At 36.0% G+C, this 22,672-nt stretch overlaps 1 protein-coding gene across 2 annotated transcripts in view; it reads left to right on the top strand.

The window, feature by feature from the left end:
* LOC120514554 (coagulation factor XIII B chain-like) overlaps nucleotides 1-22,672 on the top strand; it is a 53,635-nt gene that overhangs the window by 18,693 nt on the left and 12,270 nt on the right. For both annotated transcript variants that reach the window (XM_039734987.1, XM_039734988.1), the window contains exons 4-7: nucleotides 80-247; nucleotides 4,353-4,520; nucleotides 15,723-15,899; nucleotides 21,573-21,698. In XM_039734987.1, the coding sequence (XP_039590921.1) occupies nucleotides 80-247; nucleotides 4,353-4,520; nucleotides 15,723-15,899; nucleotides 21,573-21,698 (639 nt within the window). The remainder of the gene's footprint in view (nucleotides 1-79; nucleotides 248-4,352; nucleotides 4,521-15,722; nucleotides 15,900-21,572; nucleotides 21,699-22,672) is intronic.

Raw genomic sequence — 22,672 nt, 5'->3', positions numbered from 1 at the left:
GTACATTTCCTCTGTTTCACATGAAGTACTACATTTGTAATATCTGTCTAACTTTTCTGTATTTCTTAATTATTTTAAGCTGAATTTTGTTCTGTGCCACAAATATTCGATGGATTTCCTCACCATCCATCTAAAAGGTATTTCTATGGTGATAAACTGGAATATGAATGTAATAAGGATTACAGGCGTTCTGATGTTGCCTCAGAATGTACCAGACGAGGGTGGAAGCCCACGCCACAATGTACAAGTAAGTCGTTATATCATATTGACATTTTCTGATTAGGTAAGGCAAATTGAAACTATAAGCTGATACATTTCACCATTTGATGCTTTTCTTTTATTGGCATCTCATTCAGGGTGGACTCATGTCTTAACCCTGATGCTGGCAGGTTAGGCAAAAGCACCAGTTATGTTTTAAATCATGACCCTGCACCAGTGAGACAGATTCTAAAATTATTTAATGGATGGATGACTCTCTTTCAGTATACTGCCAGGCACTGGCCCAGATTCTTTATGTAACTTATGAATCCAAGATTACATTTTTTTTATCCAATTTAGTGTCTCTCAATACTGGTATCTCACTTCTGTACCACTCTTTCCCTGTATTAAGTACAGTACATCCAAATTTTTACTGTACAGTTTTAACAAGGGGTAAAATGATGGTTACCTCTATGTCAGTAAACACACTAAAAAAACACTAAAGCTGGTGCATATTAAATTCATGAACTTGGAAGTATCTTAGTATAAATTCTCAAAAACTGTAACAAACAAACCCTTTAAGATGAAGGATCTGTAAAATTTTGCCATGAAGCAAAAAAGGGGCATACAAACAATCTTTATTAATAAAAATATCTATTTCACAAACATTCTCTAAAACAATGAGGCTCCAAAGAGCTCAAAAGGCCCAGAATGAGTTACCAATCCAAAACTAAGTAGTCCCATAAACACAAATACAGAAAGCGAAGTCAAAGCAGACGTGAGATCATAAGAACAAAAGAAATTCCAGAGAATCATTAATCACAATCATATTCACAAGAAAATTCACCAAAACTAATAACCACAATAAATGAACTGCAATGGCTGTGTGTGCCTTCAGCCTTTAAAGAGTTGAGTGCTGTCCCCTGATTGTGATAGACAGGCATGGATACATAGAAATAAATTTATCAATAAAACTAACAAAGATGTGGAATAATGCAAATAATTAATAAAAGTAAAATCAACTCTATATATATAAAATCCTAAGCCTAAAAGTGCAACATTGACGTTTTTATGTCAAGTTTTTTGCCACACTTTAAATCAGGCTTATTTAAAACCTACATATATATGTTTGCTGTCATCAATTATCCTACCCGCTATATCCTAACTACAGGGTCACGGGGGCCTGCTGGAGCCAATCCCTGGGCGTAAGGCAGGAAACAAACTACAGGCAGGGTGCCAACCCACCGCAGGGCACACACCCACACTAGGGACAATTTAGAATCACCAATGCACCTAACCTGCATGTCTTTGGGAGGAAACCCACGCAGACATGGGGAGAACATGCAAACTCCATGAAGGGAGGACCCGGGAAACAAACCCAGGTCTCCTAACTTCAAGGCAGCAGCGATACCCACTGTGCCACCGTGCCGCCCATTGTTTGCTATCGTTCTTTTCAGAATTTATCTAACTTTAATGTGATGTTGTTAGATTATCAGATTTTAATTCTGTTTATAAATTATAAACTAAAAAATATCAAGAACTCACATCTCGCAAGACGGGACTTTGTGCCAAAAGATTTAACCACCCGGGGCCAGAAATAAAAGACAAAGAGTAGGACAGCTGCTGTACCGGCTTTTAAATGTTCGAAGTGCTGCATGAGTTGCAGATCAGCAGCAGCAGCTGACCGAGCAAAGAGGAGGTAAAAAAAAAAAATTGTATTTGTTTCCCATTGTGTCACCGTTTAAGAGGGGGCTTTGGAGGAGCGACTGCACCTCCTTGGGGAGCCTTCAGCCCCCCTCTTCAAAATGTGAGTGGCAAAGACATGAAGTGGCTGGCAAGCAAAGCCAGCAGGGGGGTTGGTGAGTGAAGCAATCGGGGGGAACCCCCTAGTATTAATATAAACATAGGAATAAAAAATAAACAGAAAAGATATTAACCTGGAATATAAACCCCAGCCGCGGGTTGAAATATATAACAGTCAGCATGATAAAGCCTAAAAACATTTCCTTTGATTTACTGGATTCTTGAAAGGCTGAAGCATTTAAATGAGGACTCACACAAGGATGAGCTTGTGACTTAGACGAATATTCAGGATTTCTGTCAGAGTAGCTCTGCTCACAAAGTAAGAACACATTTGTAGAAGCATCACAGAGTAAACATGAATTTTGGAACATTAAAAAATGCAGTTTATGAGCTTTTTATTCTTTCATTTTCTGACCATTTATGCACAATGGTCATAGTGCTGGAGAGTTATTGTGTGCTCATTAGATATCCATCCATCCATCCATTTTCTAACCCGCTGAATCCGAATACAGGGTCACGGGGGTCTGCTGGAGCCAATCCCAGCCAACACAGGGCACAAGGCAGGAACCAATCCTGGGCAGGGTGCCAACCCACCGCAGGACACACACAAACACATCCACACACCAAGCACACACTAGGGCCAATTTAGAATCGCCAATCCACCTAACCTGCATGTCTTTGGATTGTGGGAGGAAACCAGAGTGCCCGGAGGAAACCCACGCAGACACGGGGAGAACATGCAAACTCCACACAGGGAGGACCCGGAAGCGAACCCGGGTCTCCTAACCGCGAGGCAGCAGCGCTACCACTGCGCCACCGTGCCGCCCTGCTCATTAGATATGCAGGTAAAAATTTCACAGTATATGTGACCAGAAACTTAAAATTGACATTTATTTGCTTAGCAAATACTTTTATCCAAAGCACTTATAGAAGAGGTCAACATGATTGAGTAAACATCAGTCTGGATGACTTCCTTGGAACAAGCATTACAGGACAAGGTTATAAAATTGATCATCACAAGTGAAGAGTGCAGAACAAAATATAAGCAAGTTACAATTATTAGGTTACAAGATCTAACAGTTAGACAGAAATTCACCAAACGAGAATCTTCAAACACTTCTTAAACACATTGAGGAAGTCTGAATTTCAAACAGTAGTGGGCAGCTCATTCCATCAGCTACTGTAGGAACTACACATGAAAAGAGTTGGGATTAAGATTTGATGCCATGAAGAGACGGCATCACCAGATGCCATTCATCAGCACACCTAACTGGACAACAAGGAGTACTGGATCTCACAAGAGTCTCCATATAAAGGTATTGAGTACTCTGTAGAAAAGAATCAAGAATGTGAACTTAATACATGTAACTGCAGGAAGGCTATGTAATGATCTGAATAGGTGGGTGACATGGGTCTGCTTTGTCTGATTTAACATCTTATGAACATCTGATACATTTGCGGCTTTTTTAAAAAAGTTGCACTGTGTTTATTATTTGTGCCTGTCATATAATATAAGTTTGGGTAAGAAACAAGTATGCATTATTAAAATTGTAATCCATACTTATAATTACACCTCAAGAATTAAAAATGTCGAGCTGGTACACTGAAGGAAGAAAAACACCTGAATAAATATAGTAAATGTATATTTTAACAGCAAAAAAAAGCTGTAGTGTAATTAATAATTAAAAATAATTACAAATGTATAAGGGCATGTATATTTACATTTAAGCAGTGTTTAATTGCCAATATCAATTAATGGATTATGTGTGTTTATGTGCATGTATATATATATATATATATATATATATATAAATACTTTTTTGCTAGAGAAATGGTGAAAATTACTTTTTTAATTAGACTATATTTCAGGTATGTACATTACAGAAAAAAATAACAATAATACAGCTTGTAATTATAAGAAGTATTTAATTTATTTGGGCCATTTGTATTAGTGTAGTTATTTTTGTGCATATTTTATTAGTTAAAGTATGTATTTTAAGGAAATTGTATTTATTTTAGTATTTTTATGGTCACTGAACAATAAAGCCTGAAGAATTAAATTTTATCAATGAAAAATTAATAGTTAACACCTGTGGCCTATAAATTAATTATAAAAATACCAAAGTTAATACTTTATATAAAATATAAGGGTTCTATGCATCTGATTAGTGTAAAAAGTGTTTTAAATGGAATCGGTATCAGAATTGGACGACATGAAATCAGTGATCAGTATTGGCCTTAAAAAGTCTGATTGGAGCATCCCTATTACATACATAATTTTGGTTTTCTTTGTCAGTTGTAACTTGTTTATTTTCACATTTGTCACATTTTAATTCCTTTTATTCTTCAAGTTTTAACTTGTGAAGTTCCATACATTACAAGTGGCAGAATCTCCAATCCTGTAAAAGAATACAATGTAAATGAAACCTTACAGTATTTTTGCACTGGCAATTTCAAGCGATCTCGAACTGATCCTGTTTGCACTGTTGAAGGCTGGAAACCAAAGCCAGTCTGTAATGGTAAGTAATTTCTTTTAATATTTCCTTGACACCTTTTATGTTTTTCTGGTCTATTAATTAATTCTGTTATTTTCCAAGTTATCATAATATTGTTTAAGTATGTACTTAATTTAGAATGATATATTCCTCATTTCTAAAACGTCATCCTTTAACCATTGTCTCTGTTTGCACATCCTTAGTGTGGTATTAAAGTATATAAATGCTTTCAGAACACATGGATTAACAATCAGCAGCAATTACAAAGAGATTGATTTTAATTATTTTGCGAATATATCACCTGTATTTCCACTTATTGTATCTGAATAAATAAACAAATGTATAGTAGAATTACAATAAATTGTGTGTGTATCTCAAAAGGGGCAAAACAACAAAACAGTGAATTTCAATTCCAGTTAGCAGTGCATATTTTTACTCCACTTCCCTTGTGTGATACACTGCAACAGTCTCCTCTACCCAATGTTGATTGTTCATCTCTCCTAACTCTAACCTTGAATCTTCTAAGCTGTGTGCTCATATGTATCTATGCTGAGATTATGGCTAGAATGCAATCTGAAGACTTTTGATAAAAGAAAGATATAAATTGTTTGCTAAAACCTCACCTGCAGGCACAGACCTTCTATCTCATAAATCTCTCATATTTAACAAGACTTTAACAAAGGCTTCTTTTAGTTTTAAAGACACTTACAAAACATCATTAAAGTGATTATTCATCTGTGCTATGTGGCCTACTAAAATAACTTCACTCTGGAACTGATAGAAGTGTGTTAAGTGAGATATGTTTCCCTTGATGTTACATACTTCAATATACAACCTGTAAATCCATGATCAAGGGTGTCCCCAGATATCTCATTATGTATGTGTAAATACGCCAAAATTGTTATTGATGCCAGCAAAATAACTACTGATTATTTTTATTTATTTATATGGGCCCTGCATTGTAAAATATTTTCATTTAATATCCTCTGGTCACAGTAAGAAAAGTGCATTGGACATTGTGCATGTCCAAAATTCCAAATGTTCAAAGAAATTATATGTTGTGATTGTTGGGCCTACTCAAGGAGATTTCATTATGCATCATTCTCCTTTTGTAACTTTCAATTTAACAGTACTTACTGCTGCTTCCCAATAAAGTGGGTGAGCTTTGTGTGATTTAATATGAAAACCACAGAGTGAGCAAGAGATCTTCAGGGGTTCAGTCTGTATTACTTGTATAAAAGACTTAGGGTATGTACTCCATGCAACCTTATTCCACATTTTTTGTTATAATTTCTCAATCCTGATTACTTCATCTTGGTGAATGCATACCTTATTCTACTGCTCTGCTTTGATTTTCCAGAATACACTAATATTTCATCCAACCTCTTTCAATTAGAAGCTAATTAGTCTCAATTTGTGCAACATATGCATTCATCGTACAACTTGTATATAATACTTTTATATACTGCATTGCATTATTCAGACTCTTTTAGATCTCCTGCATGGTTGAATTTCTGCTTCACTTCTATCATGTATTATTTTGTGCTGTTATAGTAAACAAAGAAAGATACATTTTTGGGATTGTCAAATTTAACTATAAATTGCGCGGACTATGGGCTATATGATCAGTAACCATTATTAGTAAGAAATTAACTTTTCATTGATTTTTTTACTATGGTTCTGTAAAATTGTGTATTTTAAAAAATATTGCAAAATATGGATTTGAACCATTAAGCTTTCAACATTTATGCGTTTGCCAAGTGCATTTGGTGATTTAACAACCCTTCCTACTGTACTTTAAATTTTGGTGCTAAAGGCAAAAATCTTGGGGCCTGGAACTGCACATTTAAAGTCTGATAATAATAATAATAATAATAATAATAATAATGATAATAATAATAAATTTTATGTATATAGCACCTTTCCCATGACAATTTTGCTTCCTGCAACTATGCCGACTACATTGTGTCCTATTTCTCTTCAAATTTCACCTCCTACAAAATCTTTATTAACACAATCCTATAGATTATATATTACACCTTCACTTTAAAATGTTGTTCATTAGAATCAAAGTACTGCTTCCTGACGTGTTTGCTTTAAACAATTTTTTTACTTATTTGGACCGCAGTGCTTTGCAAAAAATTGTGATATTGTGAGATTGGGTTCAGTCTGCATCCTCATACACTTACTTGATCATTTTTTTACATTATACAGGGTGGTCCAGATCTAATTATGCAGATCCAGATCATCTGGATGACTTTGATTTATGTGGGGACGATTCCAGTTTGGTGCAAAGACAATTCTTCATGTCGTCAGTTCGCACACTTACAGTGCATCCGGAAAGTATTCACAGCGCATCACTTTTTCCACATTTTGTTATGTTACAGCCTTATTCCAAAATGGAATAAATTCATTTTTTTCCTCAGAATTCTACACACAACACCCCATAATGACAACGTGAAAAAAGTTTACTTGAGGTTTTTGTAGTACTAGGTTGTTGTACCGTGTTAGCCATTATGAATGTAGAGAAAAGCCAAGCAAAATGACACCTTTTATTGGATAACTAAAAAGATTACAATATGCAAGCTTTCGAGGCAACTCAGGCCCCTTCTTCAGGCAAGATGTAATCATTACATTTATTGTAATTTTGCTTGGCTTTTCTCTTGAGGTTTTTGCAAATTTATTAAAAATACAAAAACTGAGAAATCACATGTAAATAAGTATTCACACCCCTTGCTCAATACTTTGTCGATGCAGCAATTACAGCCTCAAGTCTTTTTGAATATGATGCCACAAGCTTGGCACACCTATCTTTGGCCAGTTTTGCCCATTCCTCTTTGCAGCACCTCGCAAGCTCCATCAGGTTTGATGGGAAGCATCGCTGCACAGCCATTTTAAGATCTCTCTAGAGATGTTCAATCGGATTCAAGTCTGGGCTCTAGCTGGGCCACTCAAGGACATTCACAGAGTTGTCCTGAAGCCACTCCTTTGATATCTTGGCTGTGTGCTTAGGGTCGTTGTCCTGCTGAAAGATGAACCGTCGCCCCAGTCTGAGGTCAAGAGCGCTCTGGAGCAGGTTTTCATCTAGGATGTCTCTGTACATTACTGCAGTCATCTTTCCCTTTATCCTGACTAGTCTCCCAGTTCCTGCCGCTAAAAAACACCCCCACAGTATGATGCTGCCACCACCATGCTTCACTGTAGGGATGGTATTGGCCTGGTGATGAGCGGTGCCTGGTTTCCTCCAAACGTGACGCCTGCCATTCACATCAAAGAGTTCAATTTTTGTCTCATCAGACCAAAGAATTTTGTTTCTCATGGTCTGAGAGTCCTTCAGGTGCTTTTTGGCAAACTCCAGGCGGGCTGCCATGTGCCTTTTACTAAGGAGTGGCTTCCGTCTGGCCACTCTACCATACAGGCCAGATTGGTGGATTGCTGCAGAGATGGTTGTTCTTCTGGAAGGTTCTCCTCTCTCCACAGGGGATCTCTGGTGCTCTGACACAGTGACCATCGGGTTCTTGGTCACCTCCCTGACTAAGGCCCTTCTCCCCCGATCATTCAGTTTAGATGGCCAGCCAGCTCTAGGAAGAGTCCTGGTGGTTTTGAACTTCTTCCACTGATGGATGATGGAGGCCACTGTGCTCATCGGGACCTTCAAAGCAGCAGAAATTTTTCTGTAACCTTCCCCAGATTTGTGCCTCGAGACAATCCTGTCTCGGAGGTCTACAGACAATTCCTTTGACTTCATGCTTGGTTTGTGCTCTGACATGAACTGTCAGCTGTAAGACCTTATATAGACAGGTGTGTGCCTTTCCAAATCCTGTTCAATCAACTGAATTTACCACAGGTGGACTCCAATTAAGCTGCAGAAACATCTCAAGGATGATCAGGGGAAACAGGATACACCTGAGCTCAATTTGGAGCTTCATGGCAAAGGCTGTGGATACTTATGTACATGTGCTTTCTCAATTTTTTTATTTTTAATAAATTTGCAAAAACCTCAAGTAAACTTTTATTCACATTGTCATTATGGGGTGTTGTGTGTAGAATTCTGAGGAAAAAAATGAATTTAATCAATTTTGGAAAAAGGCTGTAAAAGAACAAAATGTGGAAAAAGTGATGTGTTGTGAATACTTTCCGGATGCACTGTATAGATGGTCCGGGATTTTTCAGGTGATTTTCTATGTAATAAACTTGATAAGTTATAGCGTAATGAAAATTGCATAATTAGATCTGGACCACCTTATACAGAGAGCAGTACACTTTTTTTGAAATGGCTGGTTTTGAAACCACATGCTGCTACACTTGGCATTGATTTATCTCAGCCTGACATGTTTCTGAGATAAAGTGTACTGCTATATAGTTGAAGGTGAAATTTCAGAGATATCACCACAAGTAAAAATTATTCCAGTGAATACAAGTAACAGACAAGTAAAGTTGGAAATGACTGTTACCTTTTCTCATTTTGCTGACATTGTTATATCTTGGATCTCATAGGAAATACCTAAGTGGCTATTACATATGCTTGATGTTTCTTCCATGTAGTTCATGACAGTAACTGCATAACACTTTACTGCATACACGTTTGCTTGTATTCTTGCTCTGTTTTCACTTTATACTGATGGTAACAGTTTAATGGAACCTTTACAACCAGTAGCCAGTGCATGTGGCCAGTTAGTCAACTTTGCTACTTCGTTACAAAAAGAGTGATTGATTGCTTCTAATTTTTTTTTTTTTAAATAGTAATTCTTACATTTGTTTACAATTCATAATTTAACATGATGCTAATATCATATCTTATTTTTAGGTTTGATTTTTCCTCCTTCACTAATCTGTGTAAATTTGTGAATGCAGACTCTCACAAGGATGGATCCATGTAACTTTATCCTTTTCTATCTTTCATTCGGCACTGGCTGTCCTTCCTCTTGTTTCTGAGTTTTCATGTTAGCAGCTCCCCATTCTAAATTATGGTTGACAAATGCTGAAAATGGCATTACCTTTTGTACTAAATTCTGACTTTCTGTGCCTAAAAATATTCAAATTAAATACTACTTTATTCCTGAAAAGTTATAATGTTACAAAGTTTCTTTATGAAGGCTGTTTTTAAAGCAATTAATATTTACAGACATAATTTCTTTAAACAAAGTATTCCCCGACTCTGATATCACTCCGCTAGTTAATTTTGTCCAGGTAAATAGGTTGATAGTCTTGGATTCAATATTTTCCCTGTTACAATCATTTATTTATTGTTACCTTTTGCAATTAAACATATTTAAGCAAGAGAAAATTACAAATATACATAAAGTAAGATTTATTTATAATAATAAAAACAAAATGTATTAAATACTTAATCAATTCATTTACTTTATGTTACCTTTAATAGCATTTTAATGTCAATGTCAGTTTATTTATAGAGCACATTTAATACATCAGTAATGCTGTAGCCAAAGTGCTTTACATTAAAACATGCAGTAAGCATAAAATAAAATGAACAGAATAAAATACAATAAAACAGTGCAACAGAAAATTGAAAGAAATAAATGTCTACAAAGAGGGAGCTATCAGCATCACTGAAGGTCATGGAAAACTAGAGAACAGAAATGTGTCTTCAGTCTAGTTTTAAACAGTTCAATTGAAGGTGACTCCCTAATTTAATGAGGTTAAAGAGTTCCACAGACGAGGTGCAGCAGCCGGGAAGCAGCCCTGAAAACCCCCCTTAATTTTATACTTAAGGTGAGGGACCATAAGAGACAACTGACTGGTAGATCTGGTAGATGGCTGGTGTAAAACACACAATTCAGATAAATAGGTGGGAGCAGACCCAGACTAGCAGAAAAAAATTTAAATCAATTGTAAAGCCAATTGGCAGCCAGTGCAAAGAGGCAAAAATTGGAGATACAGAAGCAGACTTTTTTGTCCAAACTAACAACAAGCAGCAGCATTCTGAACAGGTTACAACCTAAATATCAGGGATTTACTGCTCCTGGAATAAAATGATTTAAAGTAATCAAGCCGGGAAAAGATAAAAAAGGTATAACCTTGGCTAAATGATGAAGCTGGAAAAAGCAACTATTGACCACAAAATATATCAGTTTCTCAAAAGAGAGGCTATTGTCAGAAATAACCCCAAGATTACTAACATTACAAATTGAGTTTGGCAAAAGTTTACAAAATAGCCAAGAAGTAAAAGCCAATTTGAGCTTTGGCTGTAGAACCATCTATCAGTACTTCAGTTTGTTTTTTTTTTTATTTAGATTGAGAAAATTGTCAGCCATCCAAGATCTTCTTAGTTCTTCAGGACAATTTTGCAACCAGTTCATTGCAGAATTGCACATATGCATATAAATATTTTTGTGCCATTAGCATAAGAGTGAAAAGAAACATTAACCTTCCTAAAAATAGCTCCTATAGGATGATGATATAGGGAAAATAAAATAGGACCCAAAATGGATCCCTGAGGAACACCACATTTGACATGAGCAGTGGACAAAAAAGAGGAATTAAAAGTCACTGAAAAGTGTCCACCAGAAAGATATGATCTGAACCCCCACCAGATACTCAAGCTGCAAGAGCAATATCTTATAATCAATAGTACCAAAAGCTAGAGAAAGGTCCTCCTGTGCCAGTAATAACAGAGATGTCATTAAATACTTTCAGGTGGGCAGTCTCATCACCATGAAAATGCCTAAATCGAAATTGGTATATAATTTAAATTACTGGAGTTAAGATGATCAATCAATTGATTATAAATCATTCTTTCTAATATTTTAGCCAAAAATGGCAATTGAGAAATAGGACGAAATTAGCTAACACATCCAGGATCTTATTCTGCCTTTTGAAGACAGGCTCGCACCATCACATGTTTAAAAAATGAGGGCACAAGTCCCTCACTAATAGAACCATTAATAATATCCAACAATACTGGGCGCAGGACATTAAACTCCTCCAGTGAAAGACATGGTGGAACAACATCAAGAGGACCTAAAAGTAGGTCTAAGTATGTCAATGGTACTTTTTAGCTGTAAAAGTGAAACAACACCAAAGGAGTCCAAAACAATGCCATTATTAACAACAGGAAGTACAAAACCAGTTGGAACAAAGCCAGGATGGACAGTATCGATTTTAGTGGACTTTAGAACTAAGACAGAATCGTCAATACAATTGCATTGGCATGGTAGATCCAAACAGGAAAACATGCATTTAAAATGAGATATAATGGAAGAACTTAAAAAGCAAGAATAGCATGGAGAACAGTTTGCAGGAGCAAAGCCAAAAGTAATATTTACATTCATCATCAGTGTAATAGGAATATTAAATACAGTATATTAATATTATTAACTGTAATACCATGAGTAAGAATGACATCAAGGCTGTGACCAAGAGAATGAGCTGGAGCATTAATATACTGGATAAAACCAAATGAGTCAGATAATGATAAAAAGTCATTAACCAGACATTTAGATTGACTACAAACATGTATGTTAAAATCGCCAACAGCAAGTACTTTATCATAGAAGAGTGTAATATCAGCCAAGAGATCTGAGAATTCAGAAACAAATGTATCATTAATTACAGGAGATATTGGGAATGCTCGCAAATATCTTAAACACATTAAAAGACAAACAGCAAACATGAAAAATAAATTCTAACTTTCAGAACCTGGGGTTGAGCTCAGCCTTACAGGTAGGTCCCAGAAGTCCATTCTTTTGTTTGATCTTTTCAACTTCCTGCTAGTTGTTTCTTCTGTTCAACTTGGGAGTGTAAAATGATCTGACGTTTAGCTTAAGAACTTTCTTAATGTGTTAATTTAAATGAATAATGTGTCAAAGTAAGGCTATATCCACACTACTACATTTCCCTTTGAAAACAGCATTTTAAAAAAAAAAAAACAATATCTGTTTACACATCATTTATGAAAGTATCTCTATGTACACTGAAACGAGCAAAAATGCATACGATGTAGACATTGGCCTATACGGACATGTGCGCATCAGTGAAAAAAAACTGGAATGGATGGTAACGATGCCGGCCTCCGGATTTATCAAAAAGCTGTAGAAACTTATAAAATTATTTGCCTTTAGCTCATGTATGCAATATTCACACTTTAGAAATTGCAATTTAGATGTATACAGATAAGCCACTCTTCTGTGTCTGCTATGTGGGAATATAATTTTTTTTCTGTGAAAGATGACAAATCAGAGAATGAAACATTGTATTGAGCAGGATCCAAATGGAGAAGCGTCATATACTAAGCATGAAACAATCACAGCCCAATTAGACTCTGTGCTTTTTCTCCATCCACACTACAATGCTGAGCTGGCATTTTCAGAAGTATTTGGCTCTGGAGAGAGTTTTCCAAAGTCTCCATTTTTAGGGGTTAAAAAGGTCAGACTAGTTTTGAACAAAAGGTGAAAACGGAAACAAAAGTCTGTGTTTTTAAACAAAAATATAGTAGTGTGGACATATGCAGGGCAGCAAGATAGTTAAGTTTACTAATGCTCATATAAATACATTTTTTAAGGAGTATGTTTATTCAGTTTAAATTCTTAACATAAGTTAATTTAACAGTAGCTACTTATTAACAACCCTAGTTTGAAAGGTAAAGTAAAGAGAAGGTTGATGAAATGGCACACCCGCAAATGGCATGATCTACTAAGTGGCTTCAACATTAAAATATCACTTTAGTTTGTAGTCTTTATATTCCACCTTTTCTTGTGTTTTAGTTAGAATTTATTCTGTGTTTCTTCTTTTTGGGCACAGACTTCTTATAATAATGGCTTGATATCAGAGAGAAATCTGAACCTGCTGGTTTCCAGTTGTCAGGACAGATTTTCTCAATTCTGTAAAACAAGTGAATGGTTACTATATAGATGTGGTTTCTGGTACAAGCCTATTAAACAATTCACTCACAGAACATACAGGGCCCTGTTGCACTGTTTCTCTACATAATATTTTAATAAGTCTCAAAGGGAGAAGGGAGGAGAAGAATTGTTTATTCTGTCCTTGATTTCTTACTGGTTTCCACTATTTCCCTGTCTGTAACTGTTTTTTTTTTTTTTTCTTAAGGCAATTCCTTTACATTAATATAGCGCTTTTCTCACTAGTCAAAGCACTTTGCACACTCCACGCAGGAAGGACACGAGACACAAACCCATGACCTCCTTACTGGGAGGCAGCAGCACTACCACTGCGTCACAGGGCACCATGTTGTGTGTATTCAGCATTCAAAGCTGTTTTTCAAGACAATGTTGCCTTTATGGGGAAAAAAAAACACTTTGAACTGAATTTGCCAATTTAGTCTTGAAATAGAATGAGTTAGTCACTACGTTGGACCTTACAAATGCTTTTCAAACTTTGTATTTGGTCATTTCAGCTCTGTTTCTACATTTTTAGATACTTTGCCCACTGGTGTTCACAAATGAGTGTTTAGGGCATGTGTGTTCTTTAGTAACCAAACTTTAAATGAAAAGTGCTCTTGTATCTCACACTCAGTCACATCCTATGGCAGGCTGACTCATTCATGATTATACCCTTTGTTTGGAAACACCAATTTACCTGCATCATTTAAACTCACTTTCAATAGATCTTTGCATTGATTCACTCCTGTGTTATTGAGAAGAAAACCGCGACTAATCCCAACAACTTCAAGAACTAACTTCCCTTTGAAAATAGGAAAGAAAATCTAACAAAAAACAGGAGTTTTCTAAGCACAACCTTTTCTTTTCACAGAGGCAGCAAAATGCACAAATGCAAACAGCTACATTTTTATAGCTCCTAAGAAAAGGCAGCAACTAACTTGCTTTTTTTTCTCAACACTTTGAGAAATATGGTTTATGCTGCAGTTGTGCTGCCTTGCAGTTAGGAGACCTCGGTTTGCTTCCCGGGTCCTCCCTGTGTGAATTTTGCATGTTCTCCCTGTGTCTGCGTGGGTTTCCTCCCACAGTCCAAAGACATGCAGGTTAGGTGCATTGGCGAACCTAAATTGTCCCCTAATGTGTGCTTGGTGGGTGTGTGTGTGTGTGTGTGTCCTGAAGTGGGCTGGCGCCCAGCCCTCCAGCAAACCCAAGTGACCCTGTGTTAGGATATAGCGAGTTGGAAAATGGATGGATGGATTAACAAATGCAAACAACCAACAGATAAGGAAAACATTGTTAATTTAAATCTAATCATTCATTTCTCTAGAATACTTCCTAGAAGTCTCAGTGTCCCCTTTGCAGTTGTCCATAATTTCTTCTGCAGATTACCAGGATGAAACTACAGTTTTTACAAAGCCTGGTGTCCATTAAACATTCTTTGAAGCCTAAACTGTTAAGATTTAGCCAAAGAGTTTGTGTTACAGTATATACCCGCATATTCCTCATACTATCTTCGGCATCTACAGGATTCCACGATCACCCCACTCCTAGAAACTGCTCAAAGGGGCAGCATCTTCATCTTCATTCCTCACTGCCCTTGGCTCATCCCACTTCTGCCAATAAATGTGATAATATGATGGTACCAGGTTCAAAAGGATTATGGCAGCTGTAGCGAACATGGACTGTCTTATCGACAGTATAGATTTCTAGTGAAATTCATTAACCAGTTCACCATTATTGTGCTGATTTAGTGTCGACCACCATAACTTTTAATACAAGTGTCACTATTGACGTCTCATAAATTATTATTATTATTATTCTGTATTACTAAATCTAACAATCACTCTTTTATTACTACTTTCATATTATGATACTTTTTAATATCTCTGATTTACAGAGATGCCATGCTGAATGTCATGCATTCTCATTAGCAGGGCAGACCCTCCTTCTAAGTTCTTTATGGTAAGTGGTGGCAATGAAGATTTTGCTTAATGATCATCCCAACCATCAGACAGCATTTTTTCACCATGCAATGCACACATCTCTGTTATATGCCATTTGGTATGGGATTCACGAAAGCAGTGTTAATGTTTCTGATGCACCATCTGTTGGAATGACAAATGCAATGCATATTATTAATAAAAACATTTGGGACGACAGGGACATAGCAACCAGTTGGACACACAGACAGACACACATTTCTGTTAAGCTGGATAATTTAAACTGCAGTTATAGAATTTAACAGGAACATAACTGGGTTACATATTTTGTAAAAGGCTGTCTGTTAAATACTGAATATTCATTGTTAGTTTTATTAGGTCTTTAAAGCTACATAAAAGTTTTATTAAGGAATGCAAAAAACATTTTTCAGATGGAAGATGTTTTCTGCCTCCTAAAATTGACAATGGAGACATAAAAGAAGATATTAACTCATGGTATAAAGATGGTGCTGAAGTTCCATATCAATGCAAAGAGAACTATGTGATGGAAGGTGACAGTGTTGTCAAATGTTCTGTAGGAGACTGGTCCAAACCACCTCAGTGCATGAGTAAGTATGAAAGTTTAATTTAAAAAAAAATATTACAGTAATGTGCACAGTACCTTTGGTTGTCTCCTCTGAGGATTTTTCATTTTCTTTGAAGGCACTTAAAAATAAATTGAATCAGTTAATCACTGTAATGCTGGCTTTGTCATAATCTTGCATGTAGGGTCAAATTAATTTTTTTCTTTAATTAGAAGTTCTTCTGTCTTCCATGTCAAAAATAAGAACATTGTATGATTTGTTTCCTATTATATTTGGTTATCAACAAGTATTTGAAAATCTCATTTACCAATGTAACATGCTTTATATTATCATCTTCAGAAACCATTTGTGATGGCCTTTGTTGGCTACAGCTGTAATAATTCTTCATACACCAAGATGAGCTGTGCAATTACGACACTAATCGAGCACGAGATGTTGCAAAGTGCTTTGTGGGTATACAACAACAACAACAACATTTATTTATATAGCACATTTTCATACAAAAAGTAGCTCAAAGTGCTTTACATAATGAAGAATAGAAAAATAAAAGACACAGTAAGAAAAGTCAACATTAATTAATATACAGTAGAATAAGAGTAAGGTCCGATGGCCAGGGTGGACAAGAAAAACAAAAAAAACCCCAGACGGCTGAAGAAAAAATAAAATCTCTAGAGATTCCAGACCATGAGACCGCCCAGTCCCCTCTGGGCATTCTACCTAACATAAATGAAACAGTCCTCTTTGGATTTAGGGTTCTCACGGAAAGGCTTGATGATGATGATGGTCACGTAGACTTCTGCCTTTTAATCCGTCCATCATTGTTGCAGCATCATGAAGCTTTGAGTAGGTGGTGGTGGCGCAGGCTGCCACCACAAAGAAACCGGAAAAAGAAACAGAAGAGAGAGTTGGGGTCAGTACGAATTTTAGAGCCACTATGAATAGTTATTATGATGAATTGAACATACAGAGTATCAGGATTAAGTTAAATTACGATTAAAATGAAGTTATAAAAAGGCCATGTTAAAGTAATGTGTTTTCAGCAGTTTTTTAAAGTGCTCTACTGTATCAGCCTGGCGAATTCCTATTGGCAGGCTATTCCAGATTTTAGGTGCATAACAGCAGAAGGCCGCCTCACCACTTCTTTTAAGTTTAGCTTTTGGAATTCTAAGGAGACATTCATTTGAAGATCTAAGGTTACGATTTGGAATATAAGGTGTCAGACACTCCTATATATAAGATGGGGCGAGATTATTTAAGGCTTTATAAACCATAAGCAGTATTTTAAAGTCAATCCTGAATGACACAGGTAACCAGTGTAGTGACAATCAAAACTGGAGAAATGTGTTCGGATTTTCTTTTCCCAGTTAGGATTCTAGCAGCTGCATTCTGCACTCGTTGCAAACGATTTATATCTTTTTTGGGTAGTCCAGAGAGGAGTGCGTTACAGTAATCTAGACGACTGAAAACAAACACGTGAACTAATTTCTCAGCATCTTTCAGTGATATAAGAGGTCTAACTTTACTTATGTTTCTTAAGTGAAAAAATGCTGTCCTAGAGATCTGATTAATATGCGATTTAAAATTCAGAGAACAGTCAACAATTACCCCTAAGCTTTTTACCTTCGTCTTGACTTTTAATCCTAATGTATCCAGTTTATTTCTAATAGCCTCATTGTATCCATTATTGCTAATCACTAAAATTTCAGTTTTCTTTTTATTTACCTTGAGAAAGTTACTATTCATCCATTCTGAGATACAAGTCAGACATTCTGTTAGTGAATCAAGAGAATCGGGGTCATCAGGTGCTATTGATAAGTACAGCTGTGTGTCATCAGCATAGCTGTGGTAGCTCACGTTGTGCCCCGAGATAATCTGACCTAACAGAAGCATGTAGATTGAGAATAACAGCGGACCCAGGATAGAGCCTTGTGGAACACCATATCGGATATCATGTGTCTTTGAGATGTGATTACCACAACTAACAAAGAATTTTCTCCCTGTCAGGTAGGATTCAAACCAATTTAAGACACTGCCAGAGAGGCCCACCCATTGACTAAGGCGATTTCTAAGAATATTACGATCAATGGTGTCAAATGCAGCACTCAGATCTAAGAGGATGAGAACAGATAAATGGCCTCTGTCTGCATTCACTCGCAAGTCATTTACTACTTTAACGAGTGCAGTTTCTGTGCTGCGATTTGTTCTAAAACCCGACTGAAATTTATCAAGAATAGCATGTTTATTGAGGTGGTCATTTAGCTGCATAATGACTGCCTTCTCCAGAACTTTACTTAGGAAAGGCAGGTTAGAGATGGGTCTAAAATTTTCAAGAGCCGAGGGGTCAAGATTATGTTTCTTAAGTAGGGGCTTAACTACAGCAGTCTTAAGACAGTCTGGGAAGACCCCCGTATCTAATGACGAATTTACTATGTCAAGAACATTATCAATTAGCACGCCCGATACTTCTTTGAAATAATTTGTTGGTATGATTATATTGTTAACAACAGTGCCCATCAATTATTAGAGTGCAGTGCAAATGTATTAATAAACAAAAACAGCTGTTCTTCATTGGAGGATAAAATCTATCTTATATATTAAAATCTACGCGTGGAAGTGTGTGTGTCTCTCCGGCTCTGAAGTGAGAGGTGAAGTCGGGGTAAGGGCTGCACCTCTGAGGATACGCAAACGAGGCCAGCAATGTCGGCAAAGCAAAACCTCCGAAAGAAAGAGTCACTCACTTAGCGGCTAATACAGAAGTGAGGTGAGCACATCAGCAAAACGGTATCTCTTTTACTTTTCCTCGTGCCACTAACACAAGCGAGACAAACACACTGGCAAAACGAAACCTCAGAAGAAACTTTCAATTACCTGATATCTCGACATTTCAATGTTTTTCTAGCAATTTTAATAGTTTCTAGAACCCCGTGCTCTAAAAAGCAGCTAGTAATAAATAAGTTAAGAGCTAAGACCTCTTAAGAGTTAAAAGCTTCGACTCCTGCCCTGAGTGGCTCCTTTAGTGTCTGCCAGGATTGTCCGAGTCAAACCTGTATATTCCTCACACTCTCCTCGACATTTACAGGATTCCACAATCACCCCCACTCCTAGAAACCGTTCAAATGGGCAGCTTCTTCATCTTTATTCCTCACTGCCCTTGGCTAAAACCCACTTCTGCCACCAATTGTGATAATATGATGGTACCAGGTTCAAAAGCAGCTGTAGCGAACATGGACTGTCACGACAGTATAGATTTTTAGTGAAATTTATTAACCAGTTCACCATTATTGTGTTGATTTAGTGTCAATCACCATAACTTTTAATACAAGTGTCATTATTGACTTCTCATAAATTATTATTATTATTCCATATTACTAAATCTAACAATCTCTCTTTTATTTTCTCTGCTATTTTCATATTATGATACTTTATAATATCTCTGATTTACAGAGATGCCATGCTGAATGTCATGCATTCTCATTAGCAGGGCAGAACCTCCTTCTAAGTTCTTGATGGTATACTGAGTTGGCAATGAAGAAGATTTTGCTTAATGATCATCCCAAAGATCAGACAGCATTTTTCCCAAAAAGGGCTAAAAGATGTTATAGATTATATGTGTAAACTCTTAACATAAACTTAAAATGCTAAACTCACTGAATACTAGGAAATTCCCAGGGACTAAAAGCTAGCAAATCCTATCACAAAATGCAAATAATTATGGTGCAGAACTTAGTAACTGCATCTTTTAACCATCTAGATCTTTCCTTAAAAAATGAATCACTCCTATTATTCCAATGTATAGGAAGCATAAAAAGAGGGATATGAAACACTCACATAGATGAAAACACAATTGGTACACTAAATAGCAAAAAGCTTAGCTTTCCCAATGGGCAGAATGAGACTCGAATCACCATGCCAGCAATAGATTAAAACTAGTAGAAACTCTTTTTAATGTTTAAATGATCAGGAAGTATCTGTTCTTTTGCAAAACATCCATTTCTTTTTATTTCAGAAACTTCTGATGAATTTCTTATGTGCAGCAAGCCCTTAAATAAAATGGCTATAATAGCATAACTTGTGTGCATTAGGAAATAGCCTGACATTATAGCAAAAAACCTAATGAAAAGACAAGAAGTTTAGAAATCAATGCAGAGTAAACGGGGATTCTCCTGTTGATTTCAGTTGTATTCGGTTGAATTCAGGTTTTACTTTTGTATTGGGCTTTTCACTGAGTGCAGGCACGGAGCAATGTGACAGGTTCTCGGGTAGATACACATACATAGTTCACAAATTACTTATTACATAACAAATACACGTAAACACAAAAAATTGTTTAAAGATGCAGGAAAACAAAGTTGTTTGAAACTAATTCATATAAATGGAGCCCAATGATTGCTATCCATTAATCAAGTGTTTAGTTATGGCTAGTTGGCAATGGAGTAGAGGAAATCAAAAATTCCAGTAAACAGCATCCCTTTTTAGTTATAACAGACAAAGCCAGAGTGCTGGGTCATCCAGTCAGATGACAGAAAGTTTACATCCATAGATTTCAAGGTTCACAGTATCTCTGGTGTCTTTCCGTAGGCAGAGAAAACATCTTGTCAATAGAGCAGTTCAACCAAGTGCCACAGTAAGATACTTAAAAGAGAAACAGAATAGAGAGGGGTTTAGTTACTGACATATTGAAATGCAGTATGCACAGCTAATCATCTGCCCTAGTCAAAGTATACCAGACTCAAGTAGTGAGTCTTCAGCCTCGGTTTCAAAGCTGAGTCAATGGGACCTCTTCTGGATTAGAAAGCAAATCACTCTACAGCTTTAGGTTCCTGTTAATAAAGGCTCAACCTCCATTGTAATTTTAATAATCTTTGGAATCATTAGTAGGCCAACATCTTGAGATCTCAATGTGCACTCTAGTTTGTAAGTGATGTCAGGTTCAGATAAGTAAGCAGGACCTCGGTCATTTAAGGATTTCGAAATCTGCCATAAGTTTAAATGGGAGCCAATGTAAGGACTGTCCAGCTCTTACAGTTTCAAATAATACTTTCTAGTTCTTGTAATGATTTTTGCAGCAGCATTTTAAATTTACTGAAAGATGCATATGTGTAAAATGATTTGAACAGCCTGTAAATAACACATTGCAGTAGTCAACACTACTAGAAGTAAAAACATGAATTAATTTCTTAGTATTCTGCGTATTTTGAAAATATCTTACTTTTTCAACATTTTGAAGATGGAATAAACATTTTTTGGATAATTTTGTAATATGTGTTTTAAAAGACATGCTACTAGTTGTGTGCCGAGTTTACATTTGTAATGATCTCTTTCATTTTTGTTTAAAGGTAAATACTCTCTCATCTCTTATTGCAGTATCTCCGAATATGCAAAAATAAAGCTACGAGATGGATCATAAAAACGGTCCTCTGATGTGTTATCAAAGAATAACATCAAATTAATATTTTTATATAGTTTGTACTTGGATTTTTTTTTTAGTTTTCACTTGATATTTTCAGCATATGTGCTACAGTGTGTAAACAAATAATTTTGAAATAAGTATTAGTATTAGGAAGAAAATCACAAAAATTGAAAATGTATCAAAACAGTCTTAAAGTTAATTCTTTCCTGCCTACCCGTGGTACTGTTTGACTGATCTGGTTTTGTTTTAAAAGTTCTTTTATATTTTTGCTTTTATTCCTTTGACAGAGCCCTGCTTTTTGATGATTCAGAAACAACCAAAGACACTGAAACATAAAGAAGAATTGAAAATTATATGTCCGAATAGGAAACAAACAACATTAATCTGTGAAAATGGAAAACCACTTAATACATGTAGGTATAATTAATGAATTAAAAAATCTGTACAATTTATCTTGTGTCATTTAATTTGTTCTGATACTTTGTTCCCAAAATTTGAAGTTAAACTTTAATAAATAATGTTTTTATTTTTCTGAAGTTGGGTTTTAATATAATATAGTCTATGAAAGAAGAGCATCCTCAAGATCCATCATCAAAAGAGTTTATTTTATAAAATATAGCACAAGTTAAATTTACGTACAAAAGCACCAAAGACATGGATTGATAAACTTATTTTGTCATACAATACGTTTCTCTTAGAATATAATCTATATTTGGCTGTATCTTTTCCTGGCCTCATGCAGAATAAATACACATATACAAGTACATTCACCAAACAAAGTGAAAACAGGATTTTACCAAATTTTGCAAATTTATTAGAAATGAATAAACTGAAACATCAGATTGACACACATATTCAGACCCTTTACTATAACAATTAAAACCTGGCTCAGATACTGTACATCCCATTCTACTGATCATCATTGAGATGTTCCTGCACCTTGTTTGGAGTCCATCTGTGGCCAATTCAAATGACTGGACGCATTAGGAAAAAGTACGCATCTGTCTATAGAAGGTCCCACAGATAACGATGTAAATTAAAGCAAAAACCAAGCTTAGTTTTTGCAAAACTTTCAGATGTTGTGCTTTTGTTTTGTCATTCTGGGGTGTTGAGAGTTGCTTGATGTGGGGAAAAATGATGTGATTTTAGCATAAGGCTGCAGCCTAGAAAAATGTGAAAAAATACTGAATACTATTCTAGATAGTTGCTGGTCACTGAGTGCCTTTAATAGCAGTCTGTCGGAAGAGGTAAGACTAGTGATGTCAGATCAGAAGAGATGTCAGACATTTTCTAGATTTTTCTCATCCACTCTAAGGGCAAAAATGAAACACAGTTGTTACTCTATGTGCTTGGCTAGCAAGGAGTGTTGATAAAGCAATAGCATACA

The sequence above is a fragment of the Polypterus senegalus genome, chromosome 14 (assembly GCF_016835505.1).
Source record: "Polypterus senegalus isolate Bchr_013 chromosome 14, ASM1683550v1, whole genome shotgun sequence".
NCBI classification, from domain to species: domain Eukaryota; kingdom Metazoa; phylum Chordata; class Cladistia; order Polypteriformes; family Polypteridae; genus Polypterus; species Polypterus senegalus.
Note: the sequence above shows the minus strand (reverse complement) of the source record. Positions and strands in the feature narration are given on the sequence as shown.